At 36.6% G+C, this 13,832-nt stretch overlaps 1 protein-coding gene across 1 annotated transcript in view; it reads left to right on the top strand.

The window, feature by feature from the left end:
- The first annotated feature begins 333 nt into the window (after positions 1-333).
- The window catches only part of LOC140237929 (protogenin B-like), a 79,477-nt gene continuing 65,978 nt past the window's right edge, over positions 334-13,832 (top strand). Inside the window, exon 1 of the mRNA XM_072317859.1 lies at positions 334-447. Within this exon, the coding sequence (XP_072173960.1) occupies positions 381-447 (67 nt within the window). The 5' untranslated portion in view covers positions 334-380. The remainder of the gene's footprint in view (positions 448-13,832) is intronic.

The following is a 13,832-nucleotide window of genomic DNA, read 5'->3' as shown; positions in this document are numbered from 1 at the left end:
ACGCACAGAAACGTATGGCAAGCAAAAATATTCGCATGTTTTTATTTTCTACTGTAATGCATGCGTTCGTCCTGACGCAGAACGTACGAGTCGTCGGGGTATACACTTGCGTCGTTGTACCCAGACTGTGTACTGATCGCCAAACCTCAACAAGCGGTAGCAATAGCAATCGCACTGTACTGAGCTAGCTAGCTGCATATTCGTTCTATACTACGACCCCAATACCTTACCCACGTCCACGCTCATAAAACCTACACTATACTCATTTACCATGCGATAGTTATAGACGGGATCGCACGAATTGATGCTCTCACGAAAACCAACGCGGAGTACCAACATGCACTGCAAAATACAACGGGAAAAGTGCACTGATTGTCATAATGGAACGATATGGTCTAATCTGGCACTTTGTGATACTATTTATCTATCAATTGCAGTGCAGTCTTGGTAAGAAGTTTAGATTTGATTCTTAATATTTTGATCACATCGGTGCGTAACGTACCTGGATAGCAGAAAATTGCTGTCATGTCTTTACTAATAGAAGTGCATTAACTCATTGTACGCAGTCGTATATGTATGGGATCTCGTTAGCTTAGTTAGGCTTCTTAGCTAGATGGGTGCTACCGGAGTCTGTAATCTGTATTTTATTGCTTAGTTACATATAGATCTAACGTTAGATATGCTATATTGTGTCTTAACGCCTCTAGATATCTACCTGTTTCCTGAATAGACCAGAAACAAATGAAATGACAAATGAGTGTAAATATTACCAAATATTATGCAGTTCAGTTTCGGCACAAATCCCGTCCCGGGGCGCTCCACTGCACTGCAGGCAGGAGTGCAGCTCTGTGGAGCTGTCTACACAACTATGCAGGGTGGGAGGTTCATGTTAGGGCTGATCGCAGATATTTAGGCACTATTAACAAATTGTTAACGTTAGATCTTGGTTTCTACAACTTCATTAAGTTCAGGTTTAGGTAGTTCTGTTCAATCATAGATAACGTTGTCGTCAATCTCAATGTCAGTGATGAAGCCCCATCCTCGCCTGAAGCTGGATACTTGTCTTTAGCATGTTAGGGTGGTATAGAATATAGAAATAGATCTAGTGAAAGGCATTCTTCCTTGGATTTTTTTTTTCTTTTTGCGATCCAAGAGTTTAGTAGCCCAACCAGCATCCAGATGCCGTGCTAAGTGACGGGGCTGTGTGTAGTTACAGGGTTTGGAGGCCATACATGTAGTTATGTACACTCTTTTGACCTCAAAATAACTCTGGATTTTATTGTTTTTTTGGATTATAGAATTATAATTTATATTCTTACTTGTTTCAGTTTCTCTTTGTTGTCATATTTACGATTCAACTATGGCCATTTAGGAGTTATTGTAATATTCGCATTGCCTTGCCCTAGGGCATGCAGAAATAATGAGTAGAACAGTTCTAACATTACCACACCAATTTGAGATTTGCCCGCTGGAGGCGTACATGTATGTTCTGCTGAAATTAGCCAGCAAACACGATGAATTGATACATGTATGCTGGCTTTTACTACTGGTATGGTCCCTGTTGCTAGAAATTTGACATGTGATCAAAGGCAAGTTTCACCAGCAACTTTGCATTTGATGAAAATCAAGTGCAAAGTCGTGTTTGATAACAATATTTGCGTGCAAAATCAAACGCAATTCCTTTCAGCAGCGGACTTGCGTTTAGATACAAAGTTGTTATGATTTTGGTGACTTGTGTTTGATTTTAAAGGTCTTGTTTACCTTTGGGAGCAGTGATTTTAAAAATGTTCAAGATATCACTTTTGATGCATCCAAGGGTAGGTCAGTTGTATCACAAAGCATCATGTATTATAAATTTTTTGCAGTAAAGCCTAAAATATAAGGAGATATCACTATTTTTCTCATTAAACCATAACTGTATACGGTTTAGTCTGGAAACATTTTTATTATAACTATTGTTCACATTTTGTATATTTAACAATACTTAACATCGATCGATTATACTGGTTCAAATTTTTACATTGGTTGTTTCTATCCCTAACTCACATTTTAGAACTATTTTGAAGCACTAATGCTGATTTTTGTTTCATCTGCAAATGGTAAATTATGCCCTTAATATCGACACGCAGTTTACTGGCAATAGTGCCGTCCAAGGAGCATTAACCTATTAGATGCCAGGTTTCCACCAGAGTGGCCCACTAATATCAGCTCAGATGATGTGTGTAAGCTAGGTATATGCGCATTCAAATACATCAGGGAGTAGCGAACGAGTGATAGCAAATCGGTAGCAGCTTGATTTCTGTGGGCATGCACCAATACAGGTGCATTTATGCCACTTATTTCATGAACCCTACAATGCACTGGTCCAACCGTCCAGGACAAGTAAAAATCACTGTTGAACCATAACTTTTTCCAGGAATGAAGTGTCAGGAGAAAATGAAAAATTTGGTACCTACTAGTCCGACAGACAGGTTGGACCAGTAGAAAAAATGGGTTGGTGTGCAGCCCTGACTAAGGAATTGATTTTAGGAAGATTATTAGAAAATCTCCACCCAACCCTGTCCTATTTATAAGTACAGACTTACGTTGTTTACTAGCAATATCATGGCAGCTCTGCTTCTTGCACACGCTTTGAATCGGAATATCGCAAACAGAGACATCCAACAGGAAAGACTGCACTGGAAGAATGTGAAAGAACTTTACTGCCTCCACTCAGAGATTTAAGGCTCTGAAGCTGTGGGATTGTGTGACACAACCAGATTTGAGAATGATACCTTTCCTGCCTGGTGAAATTCTCCAGTTTTGTCGTTGGCTCCGTTTTGTACAAATGGTATGATGGCAATGTTTTGCATTATTATTACAGTGCACTCCTGTTATACTGAACACAATTTGAAGTAAAAATTCAGGCCCCAACATTATCAGTTTTATATTCTATATATACATATATTTTTTTTGTTCGGTTACAACAAAATTTTGATATAACGAAAGAAAACTGCCAGTACCGAGGACTTCATTATAATGGGAGTCACTGTACTATAATCTGTTCGCGTTGTTAATTTGAATAACGATGGGCTCTTAACTGCATGCAATGAGCATTTATTTGCGTGAAATGGGCATGAAAAATCGAACATGCCACGCCACACACATAACATTTGAGCACAACACATTTTCATACGACTGTCATTGGTTGATTCCTTATAATACACCATTTTATATACATGAGTTAAGAAAAAACAGTAGGCACGGATGAGAATGACCTAAATGTGCATTCATTAGAAGTTTTTAGGAAGGAATTTCAGAATACCAATTGTGTCTTTCCTGGCGGTAATATGAAGTCCACTTGGAAGCACTCTTGTGAAATAATAGAAAATATTAAAAACGTTTACCATGTAATAGATATCTGGAGAGACAAGAACCCGTTATTAAGACGATTTACTTGGAGACGCTCCAATCCTTGTGTTCAGTCAAGACTGGATTTCTGGTTAATCCATGAGTCTGTACAAAATATGGTGACAGATTGTGATATGGTCCCCTGTGTTTTGTCAGATCATGATTTTGTGAATTTACATCTGAGAATTAAAGAGTACACTGTGGGCCCATCTTATTGGAAGTTTAATAACAGCTTACTTAATGATGTCGAGTATGTTGAAAATTTAAAGGGACATTATGAGATGTGGGTAAATGAATGGGAAGATAAAAATGATAAAGGAAAATTATGGGATTGGTTAAAATTCAAAATACGAGAATTTACAATCACATTTTCTAAAAGGAAGAAAAATATAAAAGAAATTAGAAGAAAAGAATTAGAACAAGAATTGAAAATAATAAATGACATGGACCCGACAGAAATGAATGAGCAAAAATGGGAAAAGAAAGAGAAAATTGAACAGGAACTTAACTGCATGTACAACTATTTAGCAGAGGGGGCCATATTACGTTCAAGATGTACCTGGTACGAGAAAGGAGAGAAGAGTACAAAATATTTTTTATCATTGGAAAAGACACAAGCACAGAGTACAAACATAGATGTATTAGATACAGGTGAGGAACTTCTTGAACATCCCCATCATATACGAAATTTTGTGATGAAATCTTTTGGTAAACAGTTTGAAAATAGGGATACAGTGTCTGACAAAGTGAGTTATGATTACATAAAAAGTTCCTGCTTAAAACACCTCACGGAAGATGAAAAGGCCTCTTGTGAAGGTCTGATAACACATGAAGAGGCAAGGGAAGTCCTCCTTGGGATGTCAAAAAATAAAACACCTGGTAATGATGGCTTATCGGTGGAATTTTATGAGACATTTTGGTCTTTGATTTCTAAAGAACTAATAGGATCATTTAACCATGCTTTTGAAAAAGGAAGTATGTCAGTGTCACAGAGGCAAGGAATAATTAAATTGATTCCTAAATCCAATAAAGATAAGAGATTATTGGGTAATTGGCGACCAATCACCTTAATAAATGTGGATGCAAAGATACTTTCTAAATGTCTAGCGAAATGTATGTCCAAAATCATTGGTAATTTGATAAATCATCAGCAAACAGCATTTATTAAAGACAGATATATAGGTGAAGGTATAAGACTGATTTCAGACTTAATGTTTTATGCAGATGCCAACAATGTATCTGGAATTGTGTTAGCATTAGATCTTACCAAAGCATTTGATTCACTCAGTCATAGGTATTTACTACAGTGTTTAGAATGTCTTTATTTTGGTCCGTCAATGATACAATGGGTGAGAACATTGCATGCAGGTATAAATAGCTGTGTATTGATAAATGGCTTTACCACTGGTTATTTTGAAATTGGAAGGGGTGTTCGCCAAGGCGACCCCCTTGCCCCCCTTTTATTCATATTAGGGCTCGAGATATATTTAATGAGAATGTTAAATAATCCAAAAATCATTGGAATGGAGATGCTCGGAAAACAGATTAAATATACAGCTTACGCTGATGATATAACATGTTTTTGTAAGGATACAGAATCATTATCAGTATTATTAGAAAGCTTTCAAGAATTTTCTGATATATCAGGCCTTTGCCTCAACCGAAGCAAATCAGAAGGAATGTGGATAGGAAATGATAGACTATCGAAAGAAAAGCCACAGATGATAAAGTGGTCAGACAATGGTCTTAGAATTCTTGGAATTTGGTTTTCATATGACAAAAAAGAAGCAATCCGAAGAAACTTTGAAGATCGATTGGGTGAGATTAAGAGAACATTTTCTATATGGAAAAATCGTAATTTAACGTTAATTGGTAAAATTCAAATTTTGAAAACATTTATTATGTCTAAGATAATTTATTTGATGTCAAACGTTGAAATTCCTCAAGATTTTGTGAAAGAAGTAGAGAAGTTAATGTTTTCCTTTTTATGGAATGGCCCAGATAAGATTTCAAGGTCAACTATGTATGCACAATATGCTGAGGGTGGTCTGAAATTCCCCAATTTACAATGTATGATTGATACGCAGTTAATTAAGTGGGTTAAAAGATATTATGGAAATCGTAACCATCAATGGGTGCTATTGGGAGATTATTTCTTAAAAAGGCTTGGTGGAATTCTAGTGTTCCAAAGTAATTATTCCCTTGAAACTATTGATAAGAGGGGTATCCCTCCATTTTATGAGAATATTCTACGAATATGGTTAAAGACAAACATACATGAGGATTTTATTGGTGATGAAAATAGCCAAGCAGACATCCTACAACAACCAGTATGGAATAACCAGAATATTTTGATTGATAAGCACTCAATATTCTGCAGACCGTTTTTTGAAGCAGGTTTATGTTATATATATCAGATATTTAGTATTGATGGACGGCTCATTGATTTTGAATTTTGGTTAAGGAAAGGAGTGCCAAGCAAATATAATATGATGTATATGGCAATTGTATACTCTGTTAAAAAATACTCGAAATGTTCCTTCAATACACTCTTATTGGAGATGTTTTGGAAAGAAGAAGTGGCGCATAAACAAAAGGATCTTATTATCTCACAGTTACAAGATGTAAAATCAAAACCAATATATGAGGAATTTTTAAAAGAGATTAAATCAAGACCTGTTTGCGAAACAGTTTTTGCTGGCAAGTATGGAATTCAACCAGAAGATTGGACACAAATATATATGTTGCCATTTACATGTACAATTGAAGTGAAATTGAGAGAATTTCAGTTCAAGTTGTCGCATAATATACTTTACACAAATGAAAGATTGTTTAAGATGAAAATATCAGAATCAGAGTTGTGTACGCTTTGTAAGTCATGTGCTGAGACCCCTGTACATTTGTTTTTTGATTGTAAAGCTGCCAAAGAATTACTTCAAAAATTTGTGGATGAAATTGGTACGATCTTTCATGTCAAATTAGAGGATTGTACAAGAATTAGAGTAATGTTTGGATTCATCAAAGACTGGAAAGGGCCCCACAGGAATTTATTGAATCACTTAATATTGTTATACAAAAGGTACATATATATTCAGAGATGCAAAGATACAGGTGTGAAATTTCATGGATTGACAGCATTTATTGTTAACATCCGACATATAGAATCCAACATTGCAAAACGAACAAACAAACTAAATTTTCATTATAAGAAATGGTCCCCTGTAGAACATATTTTTTAGGTCATTGTAGAAGAACATACAGTCGACTCTCGCTATAAAGAATATCCATATGGCAGAACCCCGACGTGATGGGGTAGTTTTTTTGGGGGGCCCAGGGTTTGAAAATTTTCCTATTCAGAGGTATTTGTGCCCTGGATATGGCAAGATTTCAAAAGTGACAAGATCACGATGGTTTCGCTGGGCCCAAGGAGTTTATTGTAACGAAAGCTGACTGTATCTTTAGGATATTGTTCAATTGTTGAAGAGTTTGATACCCATCTTTTGTTGTTGTTGTTGTTGTTGGTAATTTGTTAAACAAAACATGATTTGTAATATGATTTTGTATGTTATGTTGCATAATGAAGAGGAAATAAATAAATTTGTAAAAAAAAAAAAAAAAAAAAATTGTGTCTTTCCTAGGCACTTCCTAACTTTCTGACTTGGGGAAAATGTTCAGGAAAAATGTCAGAAGATTTTCAGAATACCACCCCTGCAAATAGTACAATGTTGGGATATCAGATACTGCAGTGCAGTGTTAGAGAAGAAATTGAATTAGGTGATCCGAGTATCCTCTCGGATCACCTTCTGTATCTTCTGTACTGATTCTTTATTCTTCTTTCTTTATTTCTCCTCAAAAGTTGTGCAGAGGTTAGCTCAGAAAGTCCTCAGCCTATCAATTTCAAAATTATACCATATATGTATCATGTCCCAAAGACGACAGATCTAATAAAATCACAGTGATCAGTCGACCGTGACATCACTAATGACGTCATTATATGAAAACACATTTTAATTCATATCTCATTAATGGAATGGAATTTTTCAATGAAATTTACATCACATATATTTCAAGTCAAGCTCATTCTATACTCATATTCTCAAAATTCATCTTTACCCTTAAAATGAGCGCGTACGCGCGCGTTGAAATATTTACATGCTCCAATCGAGCTCAATTTTTTTTTGCACACGTTTCAGACCATTTGGAGCATTTTATGAAAAAATTGAAAAAATTGGACGGACGCGTACGTGCGCGCACGCACAGCTCATATGCAATAGAAATTTCCCGTTTTTTCACTTGCATCTGATGTCTGAAATGTCAGGGAATATTTCTACCAAGTTTCAAGTCAATTCAACTCAATATGTTGTCATACGGCCCCGTCAAAGTTGAAATTTCGGGTGCGCGTCAATGGCGATATACAGTGCAACTATGCCAAAAAAAAGCCAATTTTAAATCCGATTTACTCGTCAGGATGGACGGTGACCCCCCATTTTCTTTACGTATTCTGAAAGCTGATGAGTAGTACATGTCATTTCATGGGTTGGCGATGCTGGAAAAATGATTAAAAGATATCAAATTTCTTAAATAAAAAAAGTAAATTTTCAAAATGACGTCATCAAATTTCAAGTTCACTCGAGCGTATCTCACTTATCCTTTGCCAATTTTCACCCAGATTACAGTATGTTGTAGCTTATTAAATGCTCTTTCATTAATGTACTAACAAAATTTTGATTGGATGACGGCATCACCTCGTTAAAATGGATTGAAAGTAATCTTGTCAAATTTGACCAGTTTGCGTGTTATCTCTATGGGAGTGCATTTTTTTCTGGAAATGAAAATTGACATGACTATCTTTATCGAGCACTAGCTCACTTATGCTTCGGTGAATTTCTCCCAGATTTGAATATGTTGTAGCTGAGACTTTGGGCTATCGTAACTGTACCCTCCATTTTTTCATGTGACGTCGGGATCACGTCGAAAAACTTGGTTGAAATTAAAGCTTATCTTCGATGTATTGAGGTATTTCTTTCTTTCTGCAACTTTCTTTGCCATAACTCAAGAAAAACAGACCCTATCACCCCCATATTGTGCACATGTTTAGTTCATGTCATGAACATTATTTCATAAAATAACAACTACTTGATCGGACACCATCTTGGGTATGTAAATTAGGGTCAAAGGTCATAAATGTTTCATCCTGTATCTTGATGAATACATGTCCTATCTTTCCCATATTTTGCACAAGCAAAGACCATGTTACAAGAATCATTTCACAAAATAACCACTTTTTGCTCAGATGCCATTTTGTCTGTGCAAAGTGGGGTCAAAGGTCAGATGTACTTCTTTCTGTATCTTCGTTATGACGTGTTTTCTCTATGGGAGGGAATTTTTCTAGATGTGAAAATTGACATGATTGTCTTTATCGAGCACTAGCTCACTTACCCTTCGGTGAATTTCTCCCAGATTTTAATATGTTGTAGCTGAGACTTTGCGCTATCACCGTTGTGTCCTCCAATTTTTCATACGACGTCGGCATCACATCGAAAAACGTGGTTGAAATTAAAGCTTATCTTCGATGTATTGAGGTATTTCTTTCTTTTTTGCAACTTTCTTTGCAATAACTCAAGAAAAACAGCCCCTATCACCCCCATATTTTGCACATGTTTAGTTCATGTCACATACATTATTTCATAAAATAACTACTTGATCGGACACCATCTTGGGTATGTAAATTAGGGTCAAAGGTCATAAATGTTTCATCATGTATCTTGATGAATACATGTCCTATCTTTCCCATATTTTGCACATGCAAAGACCATGTTACAAGAATCATTTTACAAAATAACCACTCTTTGCTCAGATGCCATCTTGGGTGTGCAAAGTGGGATCAAAGGTCAAAAATCAAATACTTCATTATATTCGTTAGTGTATACGGAATTCGGTACCAAAGATGGCAGGTCTGACTCCCTTTTCTAAATGAGAATCCAAACATCACACGGCCAATGTCCCCTAAACGCAGATGAAACATTTATGGTCCTGCCTATTGGGATCAGGACTGCAATCACTGATTTCCAAATAGATCGGATCACCTAATTTGTCAGTGTTGACAAATTCCAAGTCTAGTTGTCATATGTGTCTACACACTAGTTGGGATGGCCCATATCACGTAGTACCTATCAACACCACTCATGGAATTGTGGCAGGTCACCCTCTTCTCTACAGGCTCTCCAATGACCTTCAAGACTTGATTGTGCTTCTATGTGTACATTCCACACACAAGACTGACCTCTCAGGCACTCAGAATGTGCTGGAGGGCTACTGTTCCTCCACAAGCAAAATGCTTGTGAGGCTCATTGTACCGCTTGTTAAGGTTAACAGTCCTGAGTAGGTTAAAGATTGTTTGTTGATCGAACAAAGAAATAGATTCGGAGTGGCTCTATTTGCCATTCAAGAACATGTCAAGTTCCTTTATTCTACTCCTTCTTTAATGCCAAAACTCTGTTGAGCCTGGCCTACTGCTGTGGCCAATCTCTTCTTCTTCCTGTTGAGCCTGACCTACTGCTGTGGCTAATCTCTTCTCCTTCTCAGCCTCCTGAATCTCCTCCATGACAGGGCCACTTTGCTCCTTGAGTAAAGCTGTTGACCACCTCTTGGTTGAGGTCCATCCCAGACCCAAACAACCTGTTTGGGTTGCACTAACCATTTCCTTAGAAATGCTTTAACTTTGACTCGGCCTCCTCCACTGCTATATATCTGAGCATGCCACCTTCTCCCCAACTTCACCTCCAGCTGATACACCCTTGTAATTCTTGATGACCAGATCATCAGGCTCTCCGAGCATCATGAACGATTTAGCCTGTGCCACCTTGACCTGCTATGGAGGTCAACACCTAGCCACCTTTTGATGTGGCCATTGATTTTCCATTCCATAGCTTCAACGTAGGACAACCCAACCTCGTAGACAGTTCTAGATGGCCACACGATACATGGCATCAGACAAAATTGAAGGCACCAGAGTTTAATTTCACTTTGGAGACCACACTTATCAATCACCTGCTGACCTTTACTGATCTGCTCCGTTTTCTCCTGAATCCTTCCTATGTCCTTCGAATCCATTGTACCACCAACCTAGGCTCTAAACCAGCTGTTTGTGTATGGATGGGATTTCCTCACCACACAACAGAAAGTGGCAGTCACTCAACTTGCCTTGTTTGAGGACAAGGCTTTTAAGTTCTAGACTTCTTTGTCTTGAATTTCATTCTACTCCAGTTCAATAGGTCCTTGAGCCTAGCCAAAATCTCACTTGTGGCTTTTGAGTTTGGACAAAGAAGTATGAGGTTGTTAATGAGTGCACAAATCAGAGGCAACTCCTCTTCACTGAGAAAGTGACACCATGCCCTGAAGTCTCTGCTGACCAAACAATCACATCCATTGCAAGCACAAATAATTCTTGAGAAATTGCACAAACCCATGGGTGTGCCAACCTCCAGGCTCTGCCAACCCGTTGTACACTGCTGGGGGAGAACGGCATCTTGAAGTCTTGATGGTACTTTGTGGCAAGCCTTTTCACCTTGGACAGAATCCACAAGAAGTAATAAACTTGATGCATGTGGAACTTGGCTAAATACGTATTTGTCAAGTCAAGCCAGACAACAGCAAGATTCCGTTGCAGTTTCTCTGACTCTTGAATGGTTTGCCATATCGTACCGGCATGTTTAAGGCACCCAGGAAAACCTGGAATACCTGCCTTCTGCACAGATGTATTGACCAAGCAATTCCCAGCAACAAAGTAGGAGATCATTTTTGCTATAATGTCAAACATGATTTTATCCTCGACATTGAGCAGAGAAATACAGTTATAGGCCGGAACTGGCCTATGAAAGTGTGTGAAATTCTAACATCAGAGAAACCATATTTTGTGGTACAAAGTATATTATATCATGGACAAAACATTGGACCATTCTTAAATCTGATTGTTTCAGTCCTGAAACATTTAGACAAGGAATGGTTGTGTAACAGTGAAGACCCCAAACAAACGCCCCAAAACAACAACCTAAGAATGCCCTGTACATATCAGGTGCGTGACATACATTTGTGTGCATAACAAGCTCCAGTTCATGTTCACAGAGGAACAAGGCCATCTTGAGATTCTTATACAGAACTATTAGATACAGATCAACTTCAGCTTGAGTTGATTTTTATGGGTAGGGTTTTAATTGTAAAACTTCTATGAGTTCAGGATTATTTTAGTGGAAACATTGAAAATGTGTGTGCTGTGCCAACAACATTTTCCCTCACTCTTTAAACATTGTCCCTTCAGTGTCTTACTCTACATTCTTTTGAAGAACTTTGATCTAAATGGCATTGAGAAGGTAAACAAAAGATTGGGTCTCATTTCATAAAAGATGTTAGGACAGCAACTTGCTAGAATAGCTAGTTCTCATAGTAACAGCCAATAAGAAACTGAATTCTTGATGTTGCCATGACACTTGTTACAAAAAGTTACTTTCATTGCAACTTTTATAAAATGGGGCCATTAATCACATTTCAACACTTTTTTTTAAAAACTTTGTTTAGTCAGTAGGGGTGTATGTAGTATGGAAAAAAAAATGACTAGCTGCTTGGTCCTCCAGCTATCAGACTACTGATATTGCATTAACAGGGCTATGAAAAAGTAGGGTTGAAAAGAAATACATGGTACTTAATGTCTTTTTAAAGATCTATGACTCATTGACAGGATTTACCATACTTGACAGTGATGTTGTGATTAACTTTTCAATAAACAATTTGTTAGCATGGTGATATTTATTTATAGTTGTGTTTACTATTGCAGCGTACATTGTAGTTCTTAAAATATTATATGCATGTCAGTGAAAAATGCATTTGAATGCAGGTGATAAGCACAATCAGGTTATGCAATCATGGTTTTCTCACGATAAACTGTTGTACATGTAACTTCTAAAAGAATGCACCAACTGACTTCAAAATTCACATGCAGCACGCTTAGACATCAATAATCACATGTGGTAATACGATAGCTAATTTCTTATCATTTACTGTTAATTACTGAAGATTAATTACCAAAAGGTCCCCCCAAACCCATGTAATGCATAAAAAAGCGTTTTAAAACTTATGTAAAATCAAGATTTGAGGTCCGAATTTTAAGTCTACCCCTATGTGTTTGGTATGAAATTAATGGACTTTTCCTGGCATTGCTTGCATGCAATAAAAAGCACTGAACAGTGGTCCTTTCTGCTGGAGAAAGTTATGAGGTCTGAAGTCCCATCATGGTAGGAGTGTAGTGCTGGCGTATTTCTGTGACATTGTGACCTTTTAACCCATGCTGTACAGCTATACATGGAGAAACAGCTTATTTTTCAGCTTTTCTTACATGTACTGAAGATACACTACAATGTGGTGTGCTGTTTGCCAATAAATGTTCAGCCAGTTTTGAGTTTTGAGCCAGTTTCAAATGCTGAGGAAAATAAGTGCAGTCATTTTATAATATTTTCAGTGAGGTACATGTGTATCCTAATTTGACAATTTAAGAAATTTTTTTTTCCCTTATTCAATATCCTTGCTTTTTTAGCCATGAATTGTTACAATGTAGTAATCTATTGTGTGAAAATTTTAGCAAATTAGAGCAATAAGAACTTATTTTAAAAAAAAATATTTTTACAAAATGCTGAGGAAAAGTAGGCTGATCCATGCCCATCTTCTACTGCATAAAGGTCATATGATAAGTGTTCAGTGTTCTTATTTCAATGCTTTTTCAGTTTTATTTAAAGATATCATAAGCAAAAACATAATGTTTAAGTGTCAGCTTGGATATCAACTCAAGTCAACATAAATCTCATATTCATTCCTCTATCTGTGTTTACAAATGTGAGAATGGATCCAAACACTATGTGCACATATAAATATTCGAGGTCAAACTGTAAAGATAATTTTTTGATGAAAAGTACAAAGTGTATCTTGCAATATACCAGCCCTGATTTCATAAAACTTTGTAATAATGGCCAGCATATGTCCGTTACCTATTCCTGAAAATTTCACCTCTTCACTCTTTGGCAAAAGTGAAATATAATATAATTATAAAATATATAAAAGTGGTTTTATATGTATTCAAAGTAATGCCTACGAAATTGATCATCCATTTTGAGTCGTGAAAATATGACATATCAATTCATATTTTCTGATTTATCATGGTTATGTGCTAGTGGTGAATGAAAGGGGTATTTATCAGGAATATCTAATTTTATAGTAAGCCATTTCAGATGCCAAAAACATTTCCCCTTTTTTTAAATGAATTTTTCCAATATATTAGTCATTTTAATGTAATTTGACACCCCTAATTAAAATGCTAATTTATGCACATTTTAATGCCAAATTTTGACTCTTTCTTTACATGAAATGAAAATTTGTACACTCGGCTACAACAAATA

This window comes from Diadema setosum, chromosome 14 (genome assembly GCF_964275005.1).
Source record: "Diadema setosum chromosome 14, eeDiaSeto1, whole genome shotgun sequence".
Taxonomy (NCBI): Eukaryota; Metazoa; Echinodermata; class Echinoidea; order Diadematoida; family Diadematidae; genus Diadema; species Diadema setosum.
This window is presented reverse-complemented; position numbering and strand designations above follow the sequence as displayed.